General features: G+C 36.2%; 1 protein-coding gene across 3 annotated transcripts; it reads left to right on the top strand.

Annotated features, from left to right (window-relative positions):
• The first annotated feature begins 1520 nt into the window (after positions 1 to 1520).
• Positions 1521 to 9213, top strand: LOC143861848 (uncharacterized). 3 transcript variants are annotated; one of them, XM_077372805.1, is made up of 10 exons: positions 1521 to 1990; positions 4963 to 4999; positions 5091 to 5710; positions 5787 to 5939; positions 6033 to 7017; positions 7117 to 7188; positions 7423 to 7521; positions 7605 to 7820; positions 7895 to 7992; positions 8075 to 9213. In XM_077372805.1, exons 5-7 carry the CDS (start codon positions 6701 to 6703, stop codon positions 7427 to 7429), a joined length of 396 nt encoding a protein of 131 aa, XP_077228920.1. In that variant the 5' UTR covers positions 1521 to 1990; positions 4963 to 4999; positions 5091 to 5710; positions 5787 to 5939; positions 6033 to 6700; the 3' UTR covers positions 7430 to 7521; positions 7605 to 7820; positions 7895 to 7992; positions 8075 to 9213. The 3 variants fall into 3 exon arrangements, 2 of the variants coding, with proteins under 2 accessions (XP_077228920.1, XP_077228912.1); XM_077372797.1 differs by having other exon boundaries at positions 7117 to 7191; XR_013240036.1 differs by lacking the exon at positions 1521 to 1990 and adding an exon at positions 3016 to 3162 and having other exon boundaries at positions 7117 to 7521.
• The last annotated feature ends 6317 nt before the right edge of the window (positions 9214 to 15530 follow it).

The following is a 15530-nucleotide window of genomic DNA, read 5'->3' as shown; positions in this document are numbered from 1 at the left end:
ACCAGAGTAGGATTCTTACTTATTACACTGGATACATGATGCCTTTAGATTTTGAAGAGAAGCTCAATTGGTAACTGCCATAATAAAATTGAAACTTGCTGATTTGGAGACACAACCCATTTACATGGTGGTCCTCTAAATGGACAGTTGGGATCATCTTATGGGAATTATGCAAGGAGTGCAACCGAATTAAAATTTGTGATCCATCGTTTGGACGGTTTGGATCATCCAATGGACGGTTGAATCGCCTTGCGAATATTATTTATGGGCTGCAACCCATTTATGTAACAACCCATCAATCGAACGGTTTGGATCGACCTAGGGAGATGATTAGGGGCGCGGCTAAATTTGCACCATGGCTAGCTCATTTAAATGGACGGTTTAGATCATTCTATAAAGTGGGGGCTGCTATGGTGTATAAAGTGGGGCCTACCATGATTTTGGAAACATTCTGATTTTATTGGAATTCGGCCATTGTGAGTGGGGCCTGCCATTGTTTTCAAAAGCTTAAGCAATTATGGAGATTTGAAATGATTTAACCGACTTGGATTGGGCTTTAAATCTCGAATTTTATTGGAATTTGGGTGCACTACATTTGGAATTTCTAAAATCTATGTGGGACCCACTATTAGATCCATGCCAAACTATTTTTAGAAAGTAGAATTTTAATCAAAATTGGGGTCTCGGTCAATATGTATTTAAACCCCCATTTCTTTTGGCTTAGAATTCAATTGTAATCTAACCATTGAAGTGGGACCCACATAAGGATAATCCTCTAAGGAGAGTTTGTAGTTGAATTGGAGACTTCAAATAAGCCTGTAAGAGATCCCAACAACCCATTCGGTGAGATGGGGTTTGGAGAAATCTCTTTATCTCATTGTTGGGTTGCCACCTCACCACCCCTTTTTCTCTTTTCCCCCTTCTCAACCGACCCCATCTCCTTCTCTCATTTATCCATCTACATGGGATGATCCTCACCATCCATTTGATGATATCGGATATTTCTTGGAATCTTGGCAACCGACTATATGACCATTTCTTTCTTTCATCTTTGTCTCATAAGCAATTATCTCTCTTAGGCCCACTTTAAAAGTGATCAATCTTTATTAAATAGGGATTCTTTTTGAATTAGGGAACTAGGGAGGGGGTAGGATTCTTTTTCTATAAAAAAGGCATCATTCGGTGATTGTAGAGACTAGAGAGACCTCCAACTCTCTCCTCTTCTCTCTCCCCCCTAGTGTGTTCGCAGAATTAATTCAATCGGTGACTAAATTTTGTGGGGCCTACGCAGGTCAGCCACTCTATCTTTAGAAACTGTGAGGGTCCTATTGGATGTAATGTTTGAGTCGGTTTTCTCTGTTGGATAGAGTGTTTATAGATTTTGTCTTATCTTTTATCTTATTCTAGAAAGTTTTGAACGGGTGAGAGTCCATAGATTGCTTTCATCTTTTACTTGAGATAAAGTATAATATTATCTACTAGATAATTTATAGGAAGTTAAAGCTTATCTAGAGTTCTTATGTAGTTACGATTGGGAAGGAAAAAGGTACGATTGGGAAGGAAAAAGGGAACGTATAGCTGATTTAAAGGGGGTAAACGAACAGTGCTCTATAAGAAAGAGAGGTTGGTTTTCCTTTTGAGAAAGAAGAGAGATAAGACTTGATCTCTCCTCCCATCTCAGACGATTGCATCCCTCTCCCATCTCCCACAATTCCAGCCCTCTCTCACTCTCTCATATCTCACAGCCCTCTCTCACTCTCTCATCTCTCATCCCTCTTCCCTCTCTCACCCTCTCATCTCACCGACCCTCTCATCCCTCACTCTCACCTTCTCTACAGCCCTCTCTCACTCTCACCCTCTCTCGGTTCTCAAGCTCACTCTCTCATCTCTCTCTCTCTCCCCACGGTGGTGAATAAAAAAAGAATATTGTATCGCACTTACATTATATTTCGGCGAACGCTCTCGGATTCGGCTCGGATCGACACCGAAGGTAGGTTATCTCTTCTCAGACTTTTCTAGAAATTTTTTTTTTCGTATTTTTGCATGATTTTAGTATTAAATAGAAATATATGTGTTTAATTCAATATTGCATGGGTTGGCCTATAATTATGTTTTGTATATGGGTTTTACGTCCGATTCGTCTCAAAATTTAATACGAAGTTATATTTAATTAAACTAAAAGAACTATCAGGTCGGATCAGACGTTTGATCTAAGGGTTTCTAGAATTTGAATGAAGTTTGTGATTTAATTTGAATTAATGGGCTAAAAATTTGGAAATTGGGAAAAATAGGTACCTTAGGATGATGTGTTTATCAGAATATTATAATTTTCTTGTGTTCATCATATCAGAACAATGTTTGAGAATATCTTTCAAAGTCATAATTTTCTCAAAATCATGTTTAAAAAATAGGAAACTCTTAAAAGACAAGTTTTTCCAGAGAAAAAATAGAAAACATGCCAAATAAGTTCTAAAATTAATAAAATTTTGTAATAAAATAATTTGGTACTGATATGATCTACTGTGAATTTTTCATGATTTTAGGATTCCATTAGGTATGCTTTTTTTTGTTTTCTTCCGAAATAGCTAGATTTTGTGAGGTTGTTTATTAGTATCAAATCATAATTAAAATTCATGAAATATTTACAATAGTCTTCTATTATTAATATCATGTTGCTATAAAATTTTCAACTTATTCGGAATTTGTTTGCTAGAGGGTGCTGTATAAATCTATAATCTGACCTGAATCTTGAAAAATCGGAAATTGATAGTAAATCGTATTTCAAATTCATGACATTTTCACAGTACGTTATATTCATTTGAGAAAATGACCTAAAAAAAGTTCTTTTTTGAAATATCGACGCTGAAGCAGTAGAGAGTTCAAAATGACCAAAGTGAAGTTCTTTTACTGTTCACTGCATTTTTTAGGACATTTTTGCCCTTCTCCCTTTTCGAATAAAACAAAGGACTGTGTTTTAATTTTTTTACTTGTTAACTTTGAAAAAAAAGCAGTGCTTCTCTCTCCTTCTTCTCCTTCCCTCCGACGGATACGAGAGGCCCATCACCGTTCGTTTTGCCCTCCCTCCCTCCGACGGATACTTCGCCGGTGAACCCTCTTTGACGCTGTTAAATCGTTCCTCCGTCCGGCCGTTTTGGCACTTAGGTGAGCCCCCATTTTCTTTTGAAAACTCAGTGGGTATATCCCTATTTTCTTTTGTCATCTCTCATTGGCCCTTCTTTTTTAGTTTTGCAATTTTTTAGGGTTTTGGCAAAGAAATTTGAACCATTACTTAGGGTTTCATTAGGGTTTCTTTACAGCAATTTGAACCCCAACTCATTTTGTTAGGTTTTTTGTTAGGGTTTCTGTAGAGAAATTTCAACCATTATCTAGGGTTTTGGTAGGGTTTGTGTATAGCAATTTTTTAGGGTTCTGGTAAACTAATTTGCAGCACTTGTTTTAGGGTTTTGTTATGACTTACTAGTTGAAATCTGTTGTAGAAGTTGAAATTTGATGAAATAGTAGTTGTATTTACTTATGTTGGTTGAAATGCTGGTTGATTTCTTATGTAGTGGTTGGAATTTTTTGTTATGTTGGTTGAAATGGGATGAAATACTGTTTGAAATTTGTAGTTATTCTGTTTGAAATTTAGGTTGAATTGCTGTTGAAGTTGGTTGGAATCTGTTTTAGCGGTGGTTTCTATCTGTTGTAATGGTTGGAATGTGTTGAAATACATGTTGAATTTTGTTTTACTTGTTGAAATTGGTTGGAGTGTATTGTAGTAGTTGAAATGAGTTGAGATATTGGTTGAAATATGTTTAAGTACTTCATATAGTGGTTGATATAGTTGTTGAAATTGGTTGGGATAGTTGTTTATAACTTTTTTGGTAATTGAAATGGGTTCAATAAGTGGTTGAAATATGTTGTAGTGGTTGGAATTTGTTGAAATAGTGGTTGGAATGTGTTGAATTCTGAAATTTTGGTTGCATTGTTGTTAAACTTAGTTGGAATCTGTTCTAGTGGTTTGAATGTGCTGAAATGCTGATTGAATTTTATTTTAGTTGTTGAAATGGGTTGATTTAGTGGTTGAAGTGTATTGTATGCTTGAAATTTGTTGAGATATTGGTTGAAATGTGTTTAACTGTTTTATATAGTGGTTGATGTAGTTGTTGAAATTGGTTGATATAGTGGTTGTAATTTGTTGAGATATTGGTTGAAATATGTTTAGGGGTTGAAATTTGTTTTAGTTTTTGAAATTGGTATGGAATCTGTTCTACTGGGTCAAATGGGATGAAATAGTGTTTGAAATATGTAGTTATTATTTAAAAATTGATTGAAATTTTGGTTGAATTTTTGTTAAATTGGTTGAAATCATTCCAAGTGGTTGAAATGAGTTGAGATATTGGTTGAAATCTATTTAAGTGCTTGAAATGAGTTTAGATATTGGTTGAAATCTGTTTAAGTGCTTGAAATGAGTTGAGATATGAGTTCAGATATTGGTTGAAGTATATTATCGTGGTTAAAATGAGTTGAGATATTGGTTGAAATCTATTGAAGTGGTTCATATACATATAGTGGTTCAAAGCTGTTTTAGTTTTTGAAATTGGTGTGGAATCTATTTTACTGGTTCAAATGGGATGAAATAATGTTTGAAATCTATAGTTATTGTTTGAAAAGTGTTTGATTTTTTTGTTGAATTTTTGTTGAAGTCGATTGAAATCTATTTTAGCAGTGGTTGAAATCTCTTGTAGTGGTTAAACTGGGTTGAAATAGTGTTTGTTGATAGTGTATTTTGTTGAAATCTGTTATGGTTCAAATTTTCCACTGTTTATAGTATGATTTGAGTTAGTGCTTCAAATATGTTTTATTTGCTAAAATGGGTTGAAATAGTGGTTGTACTCTGTACCTATTGTTTTATAGTGGTTTAATTTCAGTAGTGGTTTAAAAATGGTTTTGTTTCTGCAGGGAAGGGCGGAGTAATTAAGGCTAGGCTGACATCATGGTTAGTGATTGTGACTTATACCTGTATATGATTTGAATTAGTGCTTGAAATCCGTGTGTACGCTTTTACGATAATGCATTTATGTGTGCAGGCACCCTATATTTGGTCTAGATGTTGTCCTTCCAAATTCTACGATTGCATGCAGTCCTTAAGAGTTAGGGAAGAGCATAAAGATTTAATAAAGAGAAGCCCATTTGGACATCTGATGAATCTAGAAGGGGTTGAACTATACAAAAACGTTATGGCCATTTTGGTACGTTCTTGGCAAAAAGAACATAGGGCCTTTCGAATAGGTGGTGTGATAGTGTCGTTTGAAGTAAGGGATGTAGCACAGATTTTAGGATTAAGTATGATTGGGGAAAGAATCCAAATTGATTGGCGTAGCAAGGATCCTGTGCAAGGTTCGAGGTTTAGTGGCCATTCAGCTACTTTGGATGAGATTTTGGACGTAATCAATGCGGATTTAGATAGGGAGGACAAAGAATCGGTGGAGGCGACTGTGAAGCATGTCTTGTTGCTACTGTTTTGCACTTTCTTGTTCCCCAAGACGACGCATAAGGCCTCTTCTTGCCTCTTCTCCTCATAGATATGGATACCATAGGAAATGTTCCGTAGGCATATGTCGTATATGACTACTTGGTAAAGTCTTTAGATGCATATACTGACAAGGGGGGAAAGGGGAGCATAATCAGATGCTCGATTCTATTACAGGTGAATTTGACATACTCTGCAAATTTGAAATATTTTGTAACTGATTTTTTATCTTATGAATATGTCATTATTTTAGGTATGGTTATTTGAGCATACCGATCTGTGGGAACCTGCGCATCCCGATGCGAGTCCCCATCTATTAAAGTGGAGTGGTGACATGGATACGAGGAGGAAGGAACATATTAATTTATTTGACATTATCAGTGGTGGAGACCTAGAGAAGAAGCAGGTGAGGTGGTGTGGAAGGAACATATCTTAATTTGTTTCTGTATTCGCATATTGTGGTCATATTGCTAAATGAAAAAAACAAAATGGATTTCAGGTGGTGAGGAGGCTAAAGCCTCTTGCAACAAAATTACATCTACTAGAAGGCAGGGAAGATATATCCAGAGGCAAGGAAGCAATATCTGGAGACAAGGAAGCATTGCCTAGCTCCCTTGATGTGTTGGTTGATGTCTCGATTGCAGAGACGGAGACGATAGGCAAATCTGAGCCTATATTGGTAATGAATTATCCTCTTTAGTGAATTTTCAGTTTATTGATGTCTTCATCCTAATCTAATGCTATGGAATTCTCATTCCGTTTTCTTCAGAAAGAGACGCAAGATGAGAGAGAGAGATACGCATTTCCCTTACAGAATTCAATTCGATGAAGCGGAGATTAAGCATTCTTGAAGAAGATGTGAAGGAACTAAAGAGGAGGAAGACTCCTGATATGACTCCTTAGATACATGAGTTGAGAGATGAGGTCCCATTTGTAGAGAAGACTGCAGAGAGAGAGAGAGAGAGAGAGAGAGAGAGAGAGAGAGAGAGGCAGGGTGTGGAGAATGATGTTAAGGAGGACGTAGTGAAGACTGTAGAGGGAAAGAGTGGAGAGAAGGAGTTTGTAGAGAAAGCTGTAGGGATAGTGGAGGAGAGTCAAGGTGGGGACGAAGATGTTAGGGAGGAGGAAGTGAAGAATGTAGGGGGAGAGAGTGGAGAGAAAGAGGAGATGGTTAAAGGTTGGGAGGTGTACGAGAATTTAGAGACACCTATAGGGAAAGTGGAGGAGAGGCGGGGTGGAGATGAAGGAGGGGATTTGAAGGAGATTTTTGATGTACTTGAGATTCAAGATATTGAAGAGGAAGAAAAGGGGGCCCCTAGCAGCATGATAAGAGGGGTAAAGAAAGGTCTCAGGTCAAAGAAACCAGGGCCCACTAAGAAGTCACCATTCACTTCACCTGGTAGGCAAAAAAAAAAGAATATCGATGGAGAGGTCAACAAATGTAGATCCGATAAGCTCAAAGCTATTCGGGCGCTTTCTAGCTGGTAGGCTTCCTTATGATACAATTTTATGTGCTCGGCTTTGATTTCATGTAATACATCAACAACTCCTAACATAACACTACTTATTGTTTTCTGTTATAGTGACAAGGTGATTGAAAGTGAATGCTACTACATGTGCAAGGAAGACATCGAAACACTATCGAAAGCTCGACGGTGGTTAAGCTCTCCCATAAGTTTTGAAACCTTTGCTTTTCTATTGTTTGATTTTGTTTCCCATTGTTTTATTATTTTGGGTTTGGATTTGGCTGTGATGGACGAGGGAAATGACGATTCGGTATGTTGGGTGATGGGGATGTAATTTGGTGAGATGGAAGGGATGGATATTGGGGATGTTGTTTTCACCACTTATTTTATTTGTAATCTACTGACATACGTCTTAATATGTAGGTTCTGAACGTTTACACAGATTTCATAAACAAGAGAAATGAAGATATGTGAAGAAAGGAAGGAAGATGGGCATGTGTTGCCATTTGTACCCATTTATACGTAAGTCTATTTGGATATAAATATTCCTTCAATGAGTAGATATGAAATTAGTTACTGTCTCATTGTTCTTTTTTGTTGTATAGCAATCTCTGATTCACAAGACCTATAAAGGTCCGGAGACGGTTTCGAATTTCGTTGAACGGCTACATCAAATCCCACATTCAGAGCTAAGAAGAGTCGTCATTCCTATGAATGTCCCCAACCATTGGATCCTGCTAGAATTGGACATGGTTCAAGAACGCTTTGTAGTTTACAATTCCACTCAAGATGGTCAATATTCTGCGGCCGCGTTGCCAGTGGTAACTACCCTTATAGAGTTACGTTAATTTTATTTTTATTTTACAAACCTTTCTTACTGATCGATCTTTTGCAGATTTATTACCTTCACAAGTTGTTCCAGGACACACAAAATGTAGACTTAACTGCATTCCAATTGGTTGGACCTGCTAATCGGCACATTCAGAAAAACGGGTGATGTAACCTAATTTGAACCAATCCCTATAGCTATGAAATTAGGTGGGTTCTAACTTTGTCTAATCGTACCTTCTTGCAGGTTTGACTGTGGCCTATTTGTTCTTAAGGAAATGGATTGCCTGAGCAGAGATCAACCTTTGGTAGATGGAATCCACTACTCACAGAGTTGCAACCACTATTGATACAATTTCAACTAGTAATTACACAGCTTCAACCACTACTCTAACAATCCTCAACCACTAGTGGAGTAGATGGAAGCCAATCCAATCACTCAATATGAAGTAGATGCAATCCAATCTAATGAACAAAATTTAGACAACCCTGAACCAGTGTGGGAAGAGTTTGAACAAGTCCTTATGCACACTAACCACTACTCATAGAGTTGCAACCACTATTGATACAATTTCAACTAGTAATTACACAGCTTCAACCACTACTCTAACAATCCTCAACCACTAGTGGAGTAGATGGAAGCCAATCCAATCACTCAATATGAAGTAGATGCAATCCAATCTAATGAACAAAATTTAGACAACCCTGAACCAGTGTGGGAAGAGTTTGAACAAGTCCTTATGCACACTAACCACTACTCATAGAGTTGCAACCACTATTGATACAATTTCAACCACTAATTACACAGCTTCAACCACTATTCCAACAATCCTCAACCACTACTGGAGTAGATGGAATCTAATCCAATCACTCAACATGAAGTAGATGGAATACAATCCAATCCACAAATTTTGGACAACCTTGGACAAGTTTGGGAAGAGTTTGTACAACTCCTTATGCACACTAACTACTACTCACAGAGTTGCAACCACTATTGATACAATTTCAACCACTAATTACACAGCTTCAACCACTATTCCAACAATCCTCAACCACTAGTGGAGTAGATGGAATCAAATCCAATCACTCAATATGAAGTAGATGCAATCCAATCTAATGAACAAAATTTAGACAACCCTGACCGAGTGTGGGAAGAGTTTGAACAAGTCCTTATGCACACTAACCACTACTCACAGAGTTGCAACCACTATTGATACCATTTCAACCAGTAATTACACAGCTTCAACCACTATTTCAACAATCCTCAACCACTACTGGAGTAGATGGAATCCAATACAATCTACAAATTTTGGACAACCCTGGACAAGTGTGGGAAGAGTTTGCACAACTCTTTAATGACATTGACCACTATTCACAGTTGTACAACCACTATTGATACCATTTCTGAAGAATTTTTGAGAATTTCTATTATTCTTGAATGTACTACAATAATCTCAAGGTGTGCTTATAAAGAGTACTTACATGATAAACATAGAAATAAATTAAGATAACTGTGGAAGGAGATATGTGTAGAATATTCTAACCTAATTACTAATAAAATCTAATATCCTAAACTATCAAGGTTACCTCTGCTAGCCAACTTGCCTAGTATAATAAGATGATCCAATGATGAGATCTCCACACAATCCACTAATAAGATCTTATGATATCTCACATATTCTAACAATTTCAACTAGTAATTACACAGCTTCAATCACTATTCCAACAATCCTCAACCACTAGTGGAGTAGATGGAATCTAATCCAATCACTCAATATGAAGTAGATGGAATCCAGTCCAATGAACAAAATTTGGACAATCCTGAATCAGTGTGGGAAGAGTTTGGACAATTCCTTATGCACATTAACCCCACTACTCACAGTGTTGCAAACACCATTGATACAATTTCAATCAGTAATTACACAGCTTCAACCACTATTCCAACAATCCTCAACCACTAATGGAGTAGATGGAATCTAAAACAATCACTCAGTATGAAGTAGATGTAATCCACTACAATCAATGAACAAAATTTGGACAATCCTGGACCAGTGTGGAAAGAGTTTCGACAACTCCTTATACAAAATAACCCCACTACTCACAGTGTTGCAAACAGTATTGATACCATTTCAACCAGTCATTACACAGCTTCAATCACTATTCCATGAATCCTCAACCACTAATAGAGTAGATGAAATCCAATCCAATCACTCTATATGAACTAGATGGAATCCTAACAGTTTGAACAAAATTTGGGCAACCCTGAACCAATGTTAATGTAAGTTTGAAACATTAACCACTACGGACAGTGTTGCAACCTCTATAAATACCCTAGACACACAGTTTTATTGCCACTATTCCATCAATCCTCACCCACTATTAAAGTACTACAAATCCAATCCAATGACACAATCCAATCCAATCCAATCCTACAATAATTACACAGTTATCAACCACTATTCCAACAATCCTCAAAGACTATTATTAAAGTGTGTAATCCGATACAATGAGACAATATCTACTACAAAACTACAATCCAATCCAATCGTTAATAGCGTTTAACGATTGACTTTAACAAATATTTGAGAATTGATTATTATAACACAAATCAAAACTACATACACTCTACAAAAAACACTCCACAAAACTACATACACTACAAAACTACAAACCCTCTACAAAACTACATACACAATATACAGAGCACAAAATAAACACGTTTAAATCAACCACAACCACAGACATGTTTAGCTACACAGATTTACCTAGCTTGCAAACTCCAAATGTAACTCTAATGGAGGTAGAAAGAAAAAGTGCAGATGTTTAAGAAGAAGAAGAAAGCTTTGGTGGTAGGTGAAAGTCACATCTATAGAAGGGAAAAAGGGATAAAATAATACTTTTTTCTCTTTGAAATGATGTGTGACAGGTGAATGGGCAGGAAGGGCATTTTTGTCTCATAAAAGCCGTGAACAGTGAAAGCACTTCACTTTGGTCGTTTTCAACTCTCCACTGCTTTTTAAATAATAGTCCAACAAAGAGCTTTTTTTAGGTCATTTGCTCTATTCATTTATACCTTATTACTATAAAAAATTTAATTGATTTAGAGTTCGATTGCTAAGGGTTTCTTTGTAATTCAAACAATCTGGTCTCATTATTATTATATCGAAAATTAATAGCAGGTTAACATACAAATCCATGAAATTTTTTCAGTAAACTATTTTCATCCATATCATGTTACTGTAAACGTTTCAACTTATTTGAAATTTGTTTGCAATGGGTTTCTTTGTAAAATCATCCACTTGGTCTGAAATTGATAAAATCCCTTAAAAATTGAAACTAACCAAAACATCATGAAAATTTCCAGAAAACTCTAACCTTTCATCATGTATTCAATCATTAAACCATTTGAAACAGAAACCTTAGGGGTCATAGATTTTCTTTGTAAAATGGCCATGCTAGGATAGCTTAGATGCCAAGATTGCGTTCTTAATCGTATTCCAATTGCAATTGATCCTCGACAGTTTGAGTATTTAGATTATAGTATGTTGTTGGCTCCGAGGTTGTAATCCACGAAAATCCTAAGAACCATGTCAGGCAATAATATACTATAACTTAAGTATTAAATTGCACAAGGTGAGAGTGCACGATTCCCTTCCATGAATGTAATCTAAGGATGAAATCTGTCATGCCTTACAGCCTTTGCTATTCTTTAGATGTTTAGAAATCGAAAATCTTTCAAAAATTGAAAATTATTTAACTTAAAAAAAATTGGGGTCAATCTACCCCTGTGCTTAGAACCGTTGGATAACGGTATCACCTCATAGGAACCTTTAGGGCTGGTTAGGAACACTTACGTCACGTTGTATTCTAGGTTTTAGGGTGTCCTAGAATTAGGAGTCCAGCCTAATAATAGACATTTGCTATGGATGGCAACTGTGACATAGATCTAGTTACACTAGTTAGCCCATTTCCCTATAGGACAAGCCCAGTTAACCTAAGATGTAGGTTCACTTGCATTAGTTTAGGGAACGTCTTGCATTTAGATAGGACCATATAGGATCTTAGATGAAGTCCTAGGATAATAAAATCTACCCAATTTGAATTAAATATTCTCTCTTAAAACTGTTGAAACAGTCCTTCCAATTTAGATTTGTGTCTTAGCAGTCTAAGCATATAGCTTAGTTTAGGCACCAAGCTACAATCGACTCTGATTCCAGTGAGGCTGGGATATGTAGGCAACTTTGGATGCTTGAGTGGCATACCGAGCCCGAGTCGGCCCACACACACAATCAGTGGGGTTTTAGGATAGTTTTTATTTCTTCTTTTATTTAAAGCTTTAAATTGAATTAATTAAAATATATAGGATTTTCCACAAATTAGATTTTAAGAGAACATTCACTTAGATTGAATCCAAACAAATTAAGCAAATCAAGATACACATTAGGGAATACATTAAAATTAGATTTTATGATGCATGTCCCATAGTTCTCACATTAATATAGAGTTAAATGAGCCATTTAAAAGAAATTCAAGAGAGTTAACTTTTAGAATCGAAGACCGGATTACTGGCAAGAATGGTGCATGTGGTGGTAACTCCTCATACCTTCCATTCTCATAATCAGGTCACGAATCTAGATTTCTGGTCAATTATGGATCCTAGATCTCTCATCTAGGTTGCGACTCTGTCATTTTCATTTGCATGAAATTCGGATTGCTTTAGTGGTCCCAAGTTCATGAAAAAGATGAATTAAATCAATAATAAAAAGCACACGTCATTCGCGTGGGTGCGAGAGACCAAGAGCGGGAGGCGGTTCGCCACCCCTCTCATGGGATCGGGTCCCACAATGGTCCTAAACTAATGTAAATCAACCTAGTGTAATGCAGGTGGGCCCTACATCCTATGTGTAACTAGGTTGTATGTCCTAAGGAAAACAATGGGCTAACTAAGTACATCTTAATCTAGCCATGAGCTCGACTAAGTGTCTAACCGACCACGACTCTAGGCTTCCTAACTCTAGGGACACTCACACGACAAAACACAACAAACGAGACCAAACAAGACTCTAAACAATCTAAACCTCCTCTCACACCATCATAGAATCTAAGGGGAAGAGCTTTTCGAAAATATTTGATTTTTAAGAGTTTTTCACTTTTTTAGTGGTTTTTTAATTCATTATTGAGTTTTGTTTGTTTGTTTATTTACGAAATGAGTTGAAATATTTACAAAATGGTGACTGGACCTGAGGTGACGGCCTCAAGCTACCTACGTAACCTGTGAAGGGGGATCAAGTCAACGTAGTTTGGAAACAAACTTCCATGGCTACTTTCCAATTTCTGATTTTTTATGTTTTCTAATTTTTAAATGTTTTTGGATTTTAAATTTCTAATGTTTTTTTAGTTTTGAAATTTCTGATGTTTTTGAATTTTAAAATGTTCAAGTGTTTTTAAAATTTTAAATATTTCACCCTTTTGGTCAAAGGCCAAAAGGAATACACAAAGCAACACCTTAGGGCAAAACCCTAGCGCTAAAAGGGAAACCCTAAAACTAGTGAACTCACTAAAAATGAAATGATCATAAAATGAGTAAACTAGTATCCCAAAAATAATAAAATTCTAAAACCAATAAACTATATCTCAAGAAAATGAAATAATCCCAAGTAGGTAAGCTCTAATAAGACTGAGTTAGTCTCTAAGGAAAAGAAAACAATGTCTAAAGGATAAACTCGTAACTAAAAAAGATAGAACTACTAGTCTATAAAATAAGCTCCTAAACAAACACTAAAGAGAGGGGTGCAAATAAGTCAAAGACTCTCTAATAACGCTACCAAAATGGGGACAAATTAGTCAAAGATTCTCTAACAACGCTACCAAAAATAAGGGACAAATAAGTCAAAGACTCTCAAGATACCAAGGCGGGCTCCAAGTATCCCTATCATTGCCCATGCAGTGATAAATAGGGATAAAAAATATACTAAACCAAATTAAATCTTTGTTTTAATAAGGGGTATGACCTAAAAGGGGGTTCTATAAATAAGGCAAGGCATGCCTCCTAGGGATCGGTTTTAGACAACAAGGCTTGTCTCCGAAAGAGAACCGCCTTATGAGACAAAGTGTGTCTCCTAGTGGGGGTTCTAGATAACTCTTTCATTGCCCTTGCAATGAGGGAAACAAATATCTAAGCGATCTAAAAGACTTGGAAAGTCTACTAAATGAAAAGAGGAAATGCTACTAGGACTTGAGCAAGTCCCCTAAAAGATGGGCTTGGGATGACTCCTTCATCGCTCTTAAAAAGGAAGGGCTATCTAAAATTCAAAATACATCTAAAAGAATGAACACTCTACCTAAAGAAGAGAAAAGAAGAAGACAGGGGGTACTACCATATCCTAGTAAGTCCCCCCTAATGATGGGCTTGGGCTAACGCCTTCATCGCCCTTGACATGATCGCTTCCCTCACGGAGGGAAGAAGACTCAAGAGGACATGATCAAAATGAAGGATAACTATACCCCCTGAGGGTGGAATCAAAGCAAACATGTGAGTACATGTCATATCCCACGAAATGGGAAGAATCACCAAACATGTGAAGCACATGTAGGTTCCATCACGGAGAAAAGACACAATAAGCTAGAAAAGAATTCTAGGAATTGATGAGATAGGATGAGCCTAAGGCAGAGGGTTTCCCATTAGATGTAATCAAGAAGTGAGTGAAGGATGTAAGGAAATCAATGAATGATGTGTGCAAAAGATGTAATCAATGGGCAATAATGCAACTAAGAGGCAAGAGATGCAAGCAATGGATCTCAAAGACGGAATGAGACATGGCACATCTCCAAGAATGAAACTCTCAAGATTTGAAAGATTTAAACATGTTTTAGAAGTGATCCTATGAGTTTTAGATGCTAAGTTGTCATTTAGTTCAAGAACCGGAAGAATGGAGCAAGCTTGTTCGTGGTGTGTTTTTAGCAAGGTCCTAGCATCTTTTAATGCTTAATTTCAGCTTCTTTTAGATATTTTCAGCATGTTTTATTCAGGTTTGATCATGATTAAATCATTTGTTTGCATGCATCATTGATTTCAATCACTTAGCATTGAAAAAGTATTGAAATCACACAACACAACATGCAAATTTCTCTAAAAATGCACAAAAATTCAAAATAAATCATAATAATTACTCTATATATGATTTATAATCTGCTAGCATGCTCAACATAATAAAAAACACCCATTTGAATTAATCAAAGCTCAAAACAACCTTTAAAAGAAGATAAAAATTCCACCAAACATGCAATTCTCACCAAAAAAGGTAAAAATGCCAAACAATTCATGAAAATTATTCAATATATGATTTAAAACTTGTTACATGCCCATCATATCCAACTATAAGCATTACAAATAATTTAGGCCAAAAATAGCCTTGAAAAGCAATAAAAGGCAAAATAACAACTGAAGAGGCAATTTTCACAAAAATATCCTAAAAATGGCATGTAAATCATGAAAAACATCCAAAAAATTATTCATGACTTGCTACCAAACTCAAAACATCCAAAACACAACCATTAAAAATGGTTAGAGCTCATGTTATCTATGATTTTCAAGAAATTGCATAGTTATGTCATATAGTGTGGAAAAATACAACTTTGCATTGAATTTCGGACTCTTCAAACATTAAAAATCATAAAAAACCCTACTAATAAAAATTGTAGAT

Source organism: Tasmannia lanceolata, unplaced genomic scaffold, assembly GCF_043159265.1.
Source record: "Tasmannia lanceolata isolate RefF3 unplaced genomic scaffold, GAP_Taslan_0.1 ptg000003l, whole genome shotgun sequence".
Classification (NCBI taxonomy): domain Eukaryota; kingdom Viridiplantae; phylum Streptophyta; class Magnoliopsida; order Canellales; family Winteraceae; genus Tasmannia; species Tasmannia lanceolata.
Note: the sequence above shows the minus strand (reverse complement) of the source record. Positions and strands in the feature narration are given on the sequence as shown.